At 39.8% G+C, this 14,497-nt stretch overlaps 2 protein-coding genes across 2 annotated transcripts; both read right to left on the bottom strand.

Annotated features, from left to right (window-relative positions):
* Positions 1-552: 552 nt before the first annotated feature.
* On the bottom strand, positions 553-3,826 carry LOC117252096 (macrophage-expressed gene 1 protein-like). Its single transcript, XM_033618778.2, has 2 exons — positions 3,309-3,826; positions 553-2,917 (listed from the first exon to the last, which is right to left on the bottom strand). The coding sequence occupies exons 1-2, from the start codon at positions 3,756-3,758 to the stop codon at positions 1,241-1,243; spliced, it is 2,127 nt and encodes a 708-aa protein (XP_033474669.2). The 5' UTR covers positions 3,759-3,826; the 3' UTR covers positions 553-1,240.
* Positions 3,827-9,310: 5,484 nt separating this feature from the next.
* On the bottom strand, positions 9,311-10,203 carry LOC117252309 (histone H1.4-like). Its single transcript, XM_033619095.2, has one exon. The coding sequence runs from the start codon at positions 10,119-10,121 to the stop codon at positions 9,537-9,539; it is 585 nt and encodes a 194-aa protein (XP_033474986.2). The 5' UTR covers positions 10,122-10,203; the 3' UTR covers positions 9,311-9,536.
* Between the last annotated feature and the right edge of the window lie 4,294 nt (positions 10,204-14,497).

The following is a 14,497-nucleotide window of genomic DNA, read 5'->3' as shown; positions in this document are numbered from 1 at the left end:
TATCAAGAGGGACAGAAAACAATTCTGATAAGCAGATCTACAAAAAAAGGGAAGCAGCGGTGTGTTCACAAGTTTGGGAACTGTCACGAGTGTATGCCACTGGGTATGTCTAGGGAAGTTTCTGACCGGGTCAGCACCTGACACTAACTCCTAACAATCAAGCTTAAGCTAATGTTTAGAAAATGATAGAAGATAAATAAAAACAAAACAGAAAAGTTTATTTTAAAAAGTAATCTTTCAAGTGACTGAATTACTGGTCTAATACACATAGATACCAGTGTGGAGATTATGTTTCTGAATACAGTAAAATATATATTTAACTGCATGACTTGTTTCGTGCTCTGCTATTTATTTAATATAAATTACTTTTTTTAAAACATACTGCACTACTCATGTTAGACCACTGCTTTGTTTTGTGCATTAAAAAGGATCATAATGAAACATGACCTGAGGTGAACCTTTGTTTCTAGACTGCAGCTACCTGATTCCAGCCAGTAGGGGGCAACACAAAACCATAAATACAATATAAATATGAACACATAGTCATTGTATTGTTTTATGCCACTTTAATTAGTAGTTAGGTGCAGTGCAGAAGAGCTGCATGATACAAAAAATTACAAAACTTAATAAATCTTCCTAAAAGCTTCACAAAACGTTCATCAATTATCTGTAAAAACAATCATAAACAACATATTTTATGAACGATACAATGTACAAAGTTATGCAAATCATACAAGTTCTTAAATGGAGTATAAAATGTTTATATACATGATTTAATGCATCTTGGACTCATGAGGGCAGCATTGGTTCACTGTGGCCTTTGGAAGTACCTCTGCTTTGTGCTATGTGGTTATCTCAAAGACAGATTGCTCTGGAGTCACATTTCTTAGATTTGACATAATATGAGCAGGTTTTAATGTGCAAAATACAAAGCAACATCACTAAGTGCAAATGCTATCAGGAAAAATTACTACCAATAAACGGATTGTTGAAGCTATAGCATTTATCATCCATAGCAGCTGTTAAAATGTGGCTATGTAAATTATTATTTGGTTACAAAGACACCTCAAAACAATAATTACTGATGCAAAGTCCAACTGATTCAAACTCCGAGCCCTTAAAAGTGAAAAATTCCCACTCCTGTAAGTTGTGTCACAGTGATTTCTGATGTGATAATGAACAAGGAAGTTAAAAACAAAATCTGTCACACCAGATTAACCTGTCTCTGCGTGCCAAGCCTCTAAGCCTCACCTTGATGTGTCTCCCTCTCTCCTTCACCATGCTCAACCTCCTCACGTATTTCTTCATAGCCTCTCACTGTCCTAAACCCAGACAGCCTCCTCCTTCTCCTCACCACAATTACTGCCACTATGACCAGTACCATCATACCCATTACCCCAAAGGCTACCCCTGCCTTTTCACCACCTGTCATCTGATTCAATTCTGGGTTAATCTTCCGTACCATCGCCTCAATTTCCTCTGGTTTTGCCAGTTTCCACGCCTTGGTCCGCCCCACTCTGACCCAGTTCTTGTCTCCCTCAGTCATGACCATAACCGTGTTTGTGGCCTGCATGCTGACAAGTGGGGGTTTAGTGAAAGGAGGCAGACGGACTGGAAGCAGTTGCCCACCTGTGAACAGTCCTGACTGGACACAGTAAAGAACTTCACAGCCGTCGCTCACTGTAGCGAGGTGCTGACTGAACTTGGGAGGGCAGCGACGTTGATTCCCTGCCAGCGGGTTGTTTGACTGACAACTGAAGAGACCTCCGAATGGTACTGAAAATCTGGTGCCAGTTTCATAGTCGTTGCTCACGCAGATCACTTGGCCATCTGAGAGAAACTTTTCTGGGATGAAGTTTGGGGGGCAGCTTTTGGTGTTGGTGAGGGGGTTCAGGAGAGAGGGGCTGTATATGCCTCCAAACAGAAACCCTGAGTTTTCTGGGGCCTCTCCACTGACAGAGCACCAGTAAGTGTCGATGCGAGCAGAGCGAACATGGTAGTTGTCCTGGCACACTTGACGATGGCAATGTGATAGCCCCAAAAACCCACAACGATATCTTTCGTCATGACAATCATAGGAAGTGTAACCCTGCTGTCTTGCTTCTGATCTGAGTAAAGTGGCCGAGTAAGGTGAACGACAGGAGAAGTCGCCTGTGTCAGGGTTTTTCTGGGCCAGGGCATCACATAGTGGACCTGCATCTGAGCTGAGAGGAGTACATACTTGGTAGACACCACCAAAACTGAGGTTTGTAGCAGGGCCCTCGCAGGAGGAATCATCAATGTTGGCCTGGAAGTTAAAGTTCTTGGAGTTGACGTCGACACATCCAGGCCGCGTGTTGATCCTGTAGTATCGCTCTATGGCCTGACTCAATGCAACAGCCACTTTGCCAACTGTAGGCTGCGGCAAATCAGGGAAAGTGTTGGTGTTTATAAAGTAGTGGAGGGGAAATCCAGACCGATCAATAGCAACCAGGTTGTTCCTGGTACTTTCTTGCCACTTCTGCAGAGTGATGCCAGGATAGAAAGGTATGCCTCCATGGCTCTGGGTAATAGAGTATGTAATATTGGTCTGATACGCTTTGAGTGATGAGCTCTGTTGGGTGTTTTGACTGCTTATGTCAAACTTGAGTTTGTCAAAAAAGTTTAAGCCTGCCTGAGCTGAGACAGTTGAACTCTCTAACACATTGTCAGACACATATGACGAACGGAGATAGTCTTCCTGCACCAAAGAAGCCCCAGCATCAACACTAGTGATAACATGGGTTCCGTAGTCCAGCACCATCTTCTCTGAGAGATAGTCTGCGTTCCTTGTTTGGTTGTTTTCAATTGCATCAGCGATCTCTTTGGCTTGTTGAGCAAAGCGTGTGTCCAGAGTGAAGTCTGGATAAGCCTTCACTGTGTAGATGAAGTTACGAACCTTTGAGGAAAAAGAGCACATGTCATTATGTTATAAGTTGTTTTTGTTTCAGTTCATTAGTAGTTAAGGTGACATCTGTAACATCTGTTCATCTGTTCAAGCTCCGTAGAACAGACTGGCTTCCTATAATTGCACTCAGTCATCAAAACTTGGAGAGTTCCTTATCTACATTTTTTGTTGTTGTAAATTGCTCTAAAATAGCCAGTGTAGCTGTTAAGTTTCTAAAAATTTCCAATGGGGGGAATTTATGAGTAATCCATGGTGAAGTAGTACTTTCTTTTATACATAAACAAAAAAATTGGAAGATCATTTTAGCTCTTGATCCATAATTGCTGCCACAACTACTATCATCTTTTTATTTTATTCACCCAAACTATGGAAAAAAACTCACTTGCACTCTGGTTGTGGTTGAAGAGTCTTTGACCTGATGGGTTTTCATCCTCTTGTTCTCTGTAGAGAATTTTCCATTCAGCAATGACAGGAAAGATATGTCTGCATTTATGCTGTTAGATGTAGAGCTTTTCTGCTCCATCCAGGAGCTGATTATCTCTGAGTTCGTCTCCACGCCCGTCTCCTTGTTGGGGATGACAAACACCTCATCTGGGATCAGGTAGAGTCCGTCCTCGCTGGTCTGGCACTGGAAGTAGCTGAGGTTCATGACCCGACCCATGTCCATGTTCCGGAGGTTGTCCCAGCCTCCGCCCGGCAGCACCTCCAGCGCTGTGATGGAGAGGTTGGTGGAGGCGCGACATTGTCTGAGCCAGTTGGTGGGGCGGCTGATGGGAACAGGGGAGCAGACATGAAGGAGGGAGAGAGTCAGGAGGGTCAGTGCTGCCTTCATGATGACTGAGGCAGACAGGGCTAATACAGCTGCACATAAGGGTCAAAACAAGTTCCTCCTCCTCTTACGCAGTTTATCATGACAAACAGGAAAATCTTGTTTTAGAATAGGTGGGGGAAGATGAGGTTTTACTTTCACTTCCATGTCTGTATTTTATTAACCTCAAAGTATATATGCACTTCAGACTACTTATTAAGAGAAAAAAAGGAACTCAGTTGGCCAAAAATGAGAAGCCCTGACTTTAAGACCCTTTTTAACCTGACTGCGCCTCCTAAGTTATACCTAAGCTTATTTTCTATATCAGAAAAATTACTTCACAGTACAATCTAACAACATTTACAGGCAACATCATAAAACATATAATAAAAGCCATTAAAACTGTGTTTTATACACTGCAATAATTATGATTCATGTTGTCTAAACTTTCAAGTGATTTAAAGATGTGACTTGTCAGTCAGCGTATTCCTGGCATGACCAAAGCTGAGTGCACTGAAATAAACTCTAACATGAGGGTAATAAGCAGAAGTTATGAAAACCTGCCTTAATATGCACAGTTGTAATTATATGAGACCACCGTGCAGCCTGAGGACAAACACCTCAGCCATGATTTGTCAAAAAAACAAAAGACACATATGTCGGCAGTTTTTTTAAACTATACATCAACATGTCATTTACATATTTTGGTTAATTCATTTTACCCCTCCTAACACACTAACTGCTAAAAATCTGAAAGCAATGGGACTGGGAAAGGAAAAAAAAGAGCTAAAGTGCACACGAGAGTGTGTTTGAGTTTAAGGGGAAATTAAACTTAAGTTCAACAGAAACCACGCAGACCAGAGCTTAATGGTACACTGCTTTGAATGTGTGTTCTGGTGATATGATCCTTCTACTTTTAAGGTAATGGCACAAGACTTCCTCTTGTCAAAGGGAACAGAAAGCATATAAGAAACAAGATATAAGTTAAAGGAAGTGGCTTTGTTTCCACAATATATGCGAACTGTCACATGAGCGGGTGTCACTGGGAATGTCCGGAAAATTTCTGACTATGAGTCACCTCCCAACATCAACACCAAACAGTCAAGCCTGAGCTTGAATGTTTGACAAGCTACAAAAACAAAAATACGCATGTAGGACAGAACTGAACTGGACTCAGAATTAGAATAAATACAATTTAAATGTAGAACAATACAAGGAGCATAGTATAATGTTTTGACTTGTACCAAGTTTCTCAGTGTTTATTTAGGGTTAATATGTAACATGGCATAAATAAATGACTTTCAAACTTATCTGGCTGCCTGCCTCCCACACTCCACCTCTGGAAAGTATGTTCAGACTAAAACAACCACAGGTGATAAGACTCAAAAATTTGCTGTATCATGTAACAAGTGCACCTTTGTTTAAAAACAGATTCTCAGCTGTTTTTCATCTTTCAAGTGACTGATATATAAGAGGTCCTGTTTTTTAAAACAGCAAAATACATTTAAGTGTATTATTCTTTTTCACTGCATAGTAGGGGAGAGTGGGGTTGGTTGGGACAGAGGGACAGTTGGGTCCAACAAACCACGACTTTCATCCGAGAAAGCGGTGTTTGTGTCCCGTAAGATTATAAAGCCAAACCCTGTTCTTTTTTCCTAAACTTAACCACATGCATTAGTTGTTGAAGGAAAAATTAACGTCAATTTGAGGTGTAGTGCATTTATTTTGAAAGAGACTGTATGTAAACGATAAATTTCCTGTGAAAATGGAAGTGTATCTTGAAATAAGACAATGCATGTAACAGGCAGAACTTGACATGATGTCCCAGAACATCTACAGTCAACGCACCCAGGGTACCTTACACATCGTTTGTGGACGTGGAAACCAAACGTCAATATGTGACGAGGTCGGAGGGAGAATGCGATGTCATTTTCTTTTCTTTTTTTCACTTTTTTGCATTTCGAAGCAGTGCTCAGTGTACGCTCAACTGATACAAAAACAAACAGCAGACAAAGACTAGACAATGCACCTCACACAACAAAGGGGAAAAGAGTCATACAACAGAAATGTCATATTGGCATAACAATATTCCAGACTAGCTTAACCGCAACAAGTACAAGTTGAGAAAACAAACACACACACACACACACACACACACACACACACACAAATGCATTCTTGCAGAGATAAGAACAGAAACCAGACACTGTTCTAAGTTAGACCACATATCTTTTCTCACCACCCCTCAGCTTCAATAATTTTTTTCTATCTCAATGACCTTCGTTATTTGTATAATATCCTTCCAAAATAACTGGTGTTTAAGGAAGCCCTTAAATCTATAGATCAGGGGTGTCAAACTCATTTTAGTTCAGGGGCCACATACAGCCTAATTTGATCTCAAGTGGGCCCAACCAGTGAAACCACTGCATGATAATCATATAAATATTAAACCCTTCAAATGTTTCTGTCAATCTGAAAACGTTCATCCATTTACCAAACAAAGAAAGAAAATTATGTGTAATAATTTTTCCGCTTTCAGTCAGTCTGCTACTCACTTTCATTACTTGTTACTTTTGTTTTTCATGATTTCCCACGAAAGTGGAAGGTGTTGTAGAAGCAGGTTAAGTCGTCCCCTGCCTCACAATCTGAAGTTTTGTCAGTGTCAGCATAGTTCCAGTCCAGAAGTCTGATCCAGATTCTTTTGTACTGAAGCTGCTGGTTGACAATATTTTGCACAATGTTCAATATCATTAAATGTGACCACAGAGAGTTTTTATTGTCATATCAGGGAGCTGTGTTCTGGTCTGGGTGAAAAGCCTCTAAGGCAGTATTTTACATGAGGAGATCCAGCTCCATATTTAAACTCATTTTTGAGCACATTGTTTGAACCTAACCCCAAAATGCAGATTCAATATGACAATATCAAAAAGGCAGACTGTTGACTCTGGTTCTGAATCACATAACAGGCATTCATCTGATTCTCTAATACCACATATATTTGGCATTTGTCTAGTAGCCAGAAAGGTATAAATTATTTTCAATTGAAAACACCTTGTGAATGAGTCAACAGTGTTTACCAAAAAAAAACAAAAAACAGTTTCCATAGTATAGGGAAGTATAAAGTATCAATTATAAACGTTTTTGTTTATCTTCCTGTTTTGCAACCGTCTGTGATTTTTTTATGGCCGGCTGACAAACTAACAGTTTGTAATTTTCATCATTATTTATTTCTCTTCAAGTGCATTCTACAGGCAGGAACCAGTTGATTAAAGGATTGGAGAGAACAGATAGTGCCATAATTTCAGTGAACTGGTTATAACTCACAAGTTGTCCTCCTTCATTGACAAAGTCATTTATATACAGAACACCCTGCAAAGACTCTTCCAAAAACTGGTTTCCCTTCAGTCACAATATTGGAATTAATAATAATAATGCTATTGATAATAATAATAATAATAATAATAATAATAATAATAATAATAATTCATTTTATTATAAGTGCCTTTCAAAGGACACCTTACAAGCCACAATAAAATAAATAAATAAAAACAAGCAGCAATGTATCCATGGATCAAAAGTTAAGAAAATTACTAGACAAAAAAAAATTGTAATTATAAATATAAGGTGTAAAATCATCATTATTAAAGCTTTCTAACCTTATAACCATATGACAAAATTAAACCATGTAACCTGCTGCAAAACTTAGTCTCTGCTGTCAAGAGGATTAAACTGAAAGCATAACCAACTCTGTTTTACTTCCTACAAAAACATTGGACCCATATGACAAGGTTGAATTTGCAAAACAGCGGATGAGTATTTTCCAATAACTTGAATAAAACCCAGTCCTTATGCAAGTACATTTTTTGAGCAAAAGCAGCTTTTAAAGTGAGGCCTAATGCCTCAGGATTTAGTAGGTTTTAGTAGATACTGCTTTTTCAATTACTTCTCTTCATGCTGACATTTTTCATTTGATCTTATATTAGAATGTTAAACAGACAAAGTAAATATTTGCTAGTTTACATGGAAATTTGTCCTATTAACTTACTAAATTACAGTTATCTCTCTTGATTACATATTAAAGATTCTGTATATCACGTTTTTTGTTGGAAAAGTAAAATTTGTGTTGAGAACATTTTATGAAAATGATCCATGGTTGCCAAATTATACTTGTTACAGTAAAATATGTCCATATTGAAAAATGACGTGAGTTGAACCTCTCTGGCCAACAGACCCTCCTCACTGTGGCTGCCTCTCTGAATGTATTATTACTGAATCCGACCAGTAGGTGGCAACACGAAACCATACAACTGATGCACTTTACAGCTGTGTGAGTCCCTACATCCTATAGGAAATGCATCCACTTGACGGGCTCAACACCTCACTGCTTCTGCATGTATCAAAAGACTTTACTGGTGTGTGAATGCAGATCATAGCTTCTGCCTTTTTTATTTAGGCTATGTGAATCATTGGAGTTCACCTGTGCTAATTGTCATGGCAAATTAATTCAAAGTAGTCTCTTCTTCGTATGCCGCCAAAATGTCATTATTTTGGATGAGGATGGTTTCCCTAGTCTCATCGCGTCACCCGCGCTGAAACCCCGCCATGTGTTTTGTCTCCTGAAGATAAGAGGAGCACCAACGAACACAGCTGGTCACGCCCGTAAAGCCTAATTTTTGTCAGTGATGATTAGCTGCGAGTGTCACCAGCTGCTGTGTTGCGTCCAGCCTGGCCCCTCACTGTTGTCTGCTGATACCAATCACCGCTTCAAATTGGCGCAAACAATGCAAACAGAAACATCATACATTGTAGTGCAGGGTTTCCAATCAAGGTTACTTTTTTTTCATCAAACTCTGAAAACCGTCTGTTCGCGACAAAAGTTGGCGGAATCAGACGGTGTTTCTTCTTCATTTGGGCCTAATTACAGACGTATAAACACGTTTTATTCAAGGTCATTTGTCACAATAGCCGTTGACACATATTTTAACAGTATTAGTGTTAGAATATGTGGGAATGAGCAGTGCTGGACGCGTTGGTCCCCGTGCGTAACGGTGCGTAAAAGCGCCTCTCCAAAACATTCCCCGCGCTCTTCTGCGCGACTGTAAGTCAATGACTGTGCGAAATCATCCACCTGCTCACTCTGTCACTGCTCCCTACTCAGTAGTAAGCAGTTCATTCAGATTTCCGACACTTAATACTATTAATCATCTTGAGACTTTACTGACAGCTATAGAGGCGCATAGTAATAGTAGTTTCTCACATTGCGCTGTGAGTTTGTCAGCACAAAGTCTTGTAAATGCCATGGACACTGACCCACAGCTTACTTATTTTTCTGCATGAGATATTGGAGTCGGTGGTGCTGACTGACAAGATATTCAGAACTAAATAATGCAACTAGGCACATATGTAAACATTGACTGAAAGGTGATGTAGGCTATACCTGAACTTTTTTCTCAGTTTCATAATGATCAAAGTTCCTGCACAAAGACAGAATATATAAAATGTTCTAGGCTATAAACAGTTTGTCACAGTTAATATCATTTGTTCAAAACTGGGATAAAATCACACGACACACTCTATAAATTAAAATAGGTTTATTATTTTCTACAACTGCTATAACATTCTTTACAAACCACAGCATATGGTGACAAAAACAGCAGGTTCAGTGTTTTCTATTATAGAAAAACTGTAAAATCGCCAAAGCAAGCTCAAGTTCTTGGAATGAATGCAGCATTTTGGTCCACACATAAATTCAGCGCCACCAGAAAGGCGTTTGGTCGCATTCACTGTCCATTAAGAGAGAGTTCACTTCTTGGCAGCAGCCCGTTTGGCAGCCTTAGGTTTGGCGGCAGCCTTGGGTTTGGCAGCCTTAGGCTTGGCAGCAGCCTTGGGCTTGGCAGCCTTGGCGGCCTTGGGTTTGACCTTCTTAGGACTCTTTGCCTTCTTGGACACAGCGGCCTTCTTTTTCTTAGGTGCCTTCTTGGATTTCTTCTTGGGGCTGGCCTTCTTGACCTTCTTGGTCTTCTTGGGCTTTTTGGCTTTTTTTGGCTTCTTCTTGGTCACCTTCTTCTTGCGAGGTTTGGGGGGGTTCTTGTTCAGCTTGAAGGAGCCCTTGTTTCGGACCAGGGTTTTGCTGGCCACCAAGCGTTTGATGGCGATGAGGAGTCTGGTTTTGTTCTTTTCCACGTCATATCCCCCGGCCTTCAAAGCCTTCTTCAGGCCTGGCAGGGACAGACCGCCACGTCCTGCAGAGGCCGCTGCCTTCAGTATCAGGTCTGACACTGTAGGACTAGCCTTCTTCTGAGACACCTTGGCTTTCTTCTTTGGAGATTTGGCCGGAACCGGAGCCTGGGCTACCACAACGGGCACACCAGGTGCAGCAGAAGCCATTGTTATAGCACTAATGCCAGCTGTGAGTGAGATCCACAACGAGAGAAGGACAGAGTGATATCTCTGCTGGCCCCTTGACAGGTTCACGCCTCATAAAGACCCCATGAGAACCGTGTAGAGTGAGCCTCTCCACCACCGCGCGCCTCTTCTGTCTCTCAAACTTGATAAAGTTTGTGTTTTCTCCAGCTGGATTATCCAATAAAATCCCTGCGTAAAATGTTGGATATCCATATGAAAACCACACCATAAGATCCAATGTCATCTTAAATTTCTTTCTATATATTTTTTATTCAGCAATTTAATATAAACATATCAACATTTGCTGTGTAATTACAAGATGACGGCTGTGAAGTGAAATTTGAGACGCGTATTTTGGGCATTTTAACAAGATTACACCCACTTAACAATCAAGTACAGACTTTTCCAAATGAATACGCTTACATAGTGGTGTGTCTGACATACTGGCTCCAAAACTTGGTTTCATTTCAGCCGTTTTTGTTAATTAACTTCATTTAAAGAAGAGCAAAGAAACACAGTTGCCTTGCAGACCCATCATGTAGTGGTCTCAACATAGATAAGAATTCCCGAGACGCAGAGGCGGGACAGCTTTCATAATAATGTGGGGTAAGAGAAGTTAAAGAACAGAAAGTATAAGTTTTGATATCATATGTTATATAGTAAAAAATAAATGTAAGCTACTGTAAGTCTCCTTTATGGAGGGCGATGGACCTCAGCCAAAATAAGAGTTATCAGTCTGTAAAGAGGAGCGGCACAAAAACGACTTTAAGATTAATTTCCCGGGTCTTTTTCTGACCTTTCTTATCTGTATGAGACCAGTGCGGGATGAATTCACATTAGTGTGTCTGCATTTATATTTAAAAAAAAAAAACAGTTTTTGTTTTTTTAAAAGTGCAGTCCATGGTTTGACAACCTCTTATTAATAACTGTATCTAGATTATGATGTCATTTTAAAAAAAATCGCGCACTGTCAACTACTTAGAGATAGATTCATTTAAGCAAATAATCAATAAATCAATCAATCAAAGAAAGGATATTATTATTGCTTTTTTTGCAGTCAAACATGTTTTGCTATTAGTAGTTTGTTACCACTTGTATTATTTTATGTATTGTTCTTTATCTTTCTGTACTTTCGAATTCTTCTTCTCCCTGCACTGTATTTATTCAAATTAATTTTTCTTGCCTTTTTGTGTTTTAATTGTGCAAAAATAATAATAAAATATGATAAACTATAATCAGTGGCATCAGTCTGTATATTCATCGGACTCCCTTTATTCAGTCTGTAGAGGTGTTAGTAAATTAACAGCACATAGGATGAAGATAAGATCAACCTTAATTGATATGAAATCCATAAACTATGATTTAATTTATTTTATTTCTATTTTTTTGTGAGGGTTTTTTTTTTCTTTTTTTTGTCACATTTGTGCACAATCAATAATTATGTTTTTTACCCAATTACAAATAGTTTTACATAATTATGTGAATTATATAACAAGATTCAAGAGTTTGAGTTGTTGATGATTAAACCAATTTTTGTGATTTCTTACATTATTATTTGTCTGATGTGTGTGCAAACATTATCAATGAGAACATCTCTTTAACAACAGTAAAAAACACTGAATTTCTTTTTGTCTTTGTCCCCAAAATTCATGAAATGCACCTTTAAATCACTTTGAGTTGGAAAATAAACTTGAAATCTTGAACTTAAAACGCAACCCGGCACCTGGGCTACACCCTGACATTATTTGTTTTAAACTTTTCTATTCAAACCATAAAGGTTTTATTTTTGTCTCTTTTGTGCCCTCTATTATGTTTTTTAATGTGAGATAAAGTATGTTTGTGTGAGAGAGGGAGAGGGAGGGAGGAGATTGGCAGATGTACTCCTGCCTTCTGTGGTGCAGTGATAGCGCCTCCTCCTGTTACACACAAATACACAAACACACACACAGTACATAACAGAGTGAGTAGAATAAGCTTCAGTAAAAAATTCTGTTCTGTTTTTAAACAGACTGTCGATGGCAAGGCAGTTACCTACATATTAAACTGTCCACTGGAGGTCATAGATGTGTGTGTTTTCTGTGTAGATGAGGAGTGTGTACCTTTTAAATCCACTCAAACACTGGCCTGACATGTCACATCAGATAAAGTTGTCTGAATCTCAATGGGGAACTTGGACAGAGAGTTAGAGGAACTCCCTTAGACACATGTCTTTATCACTATGCAGCTTGGGTCAGATTTTGTTGTCCCCATAACTACACTGAACAAAAATATAAACGCAACACTTTTGTTTTTGCTCCCATTTTTCATGAGCTGAACTCAAAGATCTAAAACATTTTCTATACACACAAAAGACCATTTCCCTCAAATATTGTTCACAAATCTGTCTAAATCTGTGTTAGTGAGCACTTCTCCTTTGCCGAGATAATCCATCCCATCTCACAGGTGTGGCATATCAAGATGCTGATTAGACAGCATGATTATTGCACAGGTGTGCCTTAGGCTGGCCACAATAAAAGGCCACTCTAAAATGTTCAGTTTTATCACATAGCACAATGCCACAGATGTCGCAAGTTTTGAGTGAGCGTGCAATTGGCATGCTGGCTGCAGGAATGTCCACCAGAGCTGTTGCCCGTGAATTGAATGTTCATTTCTCTACCATTAGCCGTCTCCAAAGGCGTTTCAGACAATTTGGCAGTACATCCAACCAGCCTCACAACCGCAGACCACGTGTAACCACACCAGCCCAGGACCTCCACATCCAGCATGTTCACCTCCAAGATCATCTGAGACCAGCCACCCGGACAGCTGCTGCAACAATCGGTTTGCATAACCAAAGAATTTCTGCACAAACTGTCAGAAACCGTCTCAGGGAAGCTCATCTGCATGCTCATCGTCCTCATCGGGGTCTTGACCTGACTGCAGTTTGTCAATGTTGTGGATCGAGTGGCCCATGGTGGCGGTGGGGTTATGGTATGGGCAGGCGTATGTTATGGACAACGAACACAGGTGCATTTTATTTATGGCATTTTGAATATACAGAGATACCGTGACGAGATCCTGAGGCCCATTGTTGTGCCATTCATCCACGACCATCACCTCATGTTGCAGCATGATAATGCACGGCCCCATGTTGCAAGGGTCTGTACACAATTCCTGGAAGCTGAAAAAATCCCAGTTCTTGCATGGCCAGCATACTCACCGGACATGTCACCCACTGAGCATGTTTGGGATGCTCTGGATCGGCGTATACGACAGTGTGTTCCAGTTCCTGCCAATATCCAGCAACTTCGCACAGCCATTGAAGAGGAGTGGACCAACATTCCCCAGGCCACAATCAACAACCTGATCAACTCTATGCAAAGGAGATGTGTTGCACTGCGTGAGGCAAATGGTGGTCACACCAGATACTGACTGGTTTTCTGACCCCCCCAGACCCCCCCAATAAAGCAAAACTGCACATTTCAGAGTGGTCTTTTATTGTGGCCAGCCTAAGGCACACCTGTGCAATAATCATGCTGTCTAATCAGTATCTTGATATGCCAAACAATATTTGTGAGAAATGGTCTTTTATGTGTATAGAAAATGTTTTAGATCTTTGAGTTCAGCTCATGAAAAATGGGAGCACAAACAAAAGTGTTGCGTTTATATTTTTGTTCAGTTTAAGTAATCACTTTTACTTCCTTGAGCAAAGAGTCACTGAAATTGTTTCAAATGTGTCTTTATCCATGTCATGGTCAGAATAGCTGCTGTGTTGTGCTCCCTCCAACCTCCTCAGTAAGGAACTTGGGTTAAATGTGGTGTTGGTGGATTAAATCACAAGTATCAACCAGTGTCTGTGAAAGAACTTTGACATTCACTTCAGCAGTTAAAAGGCCTCCAACCTCTCTACAAGTAGTGTTAATGAAACCATTGTTTACTTACATGAAATGTCAACGGTGATTTATTTGATTTATTCTCACAGTCATCTCTTATGTGTCATACCAGACCTTTGCTTTTAACTGCTGGGGGAGGGGGGTGTATTGTCATCCAGTGACCTTTAAGAATGAATCCACAGATTCATGATCGCCTCACAATTCCTGTGAAATGTAAATCATGTGGTTGATAAGACAAAGATTGTGGTACGATTGTTGTGTCATGAATAACTTCCGAAAAAATACAATTTAAAAGCTGAATGAGGGTGCATTTGTAGTTTTATTTTCAAAAACTAACAAAAAACTTGTATTTTATAAACAAAGCAAATCCGATGGCATATTAAATCAAGATAAAAATGTATTCATGGCTCAGAATTAAAGGTCCAGTGTGTGGGATTTAGGGAGATATATTGGCAGAAATGGATTATATTATGATAGGTACATTTT

This window comes from Epinephelus lanceolatus, chromosome 9, assembly GCF_041903045.1.
Source record: "Epinephelus lanceolatus isolate andai-2023 chromosome 9, ASM4190304v1, whole genome shotgun sequence".
NCBI classification, from domain to species: domain Eukaryota; kingdom Metazoa; phylum Chordata; class Actinopteri; order Perciformes; family Serranidae; genus Epinephelus; species Epinephelus lanceolatus.
The sequence above is the reverse complement of the archived record's forward strand: the minus strand, read 5'-3'. Positions and strand labels throughout refer to the sequence as shown.

Excerpts from the sequence above, each read along its gene's own strand:
- LOC117252096 (XM_033618778.2), bottom strand. The coding sequence starts at position 3,758 with ATGAAGGCAGCACTGACCCTCCTGACTCTCTCCCTCCTTCATGTCTGC. Across the intron at positions 2,918-3,308 it reads CAACCACAACCAGAGTGCAA|GTTCGTAACTTCATCTACAC; the intron begins GTGAGTTTTTTT and ends TTTTCCTCAAAG.
- LOC117252309 (XM_033619095.2), bottom strand. The coding sequence starts at position 10,121 with ATGGCTTCTGCTGCACCTGGTGTGCCCGTTGTGGTAGCCCAGGCTCCG.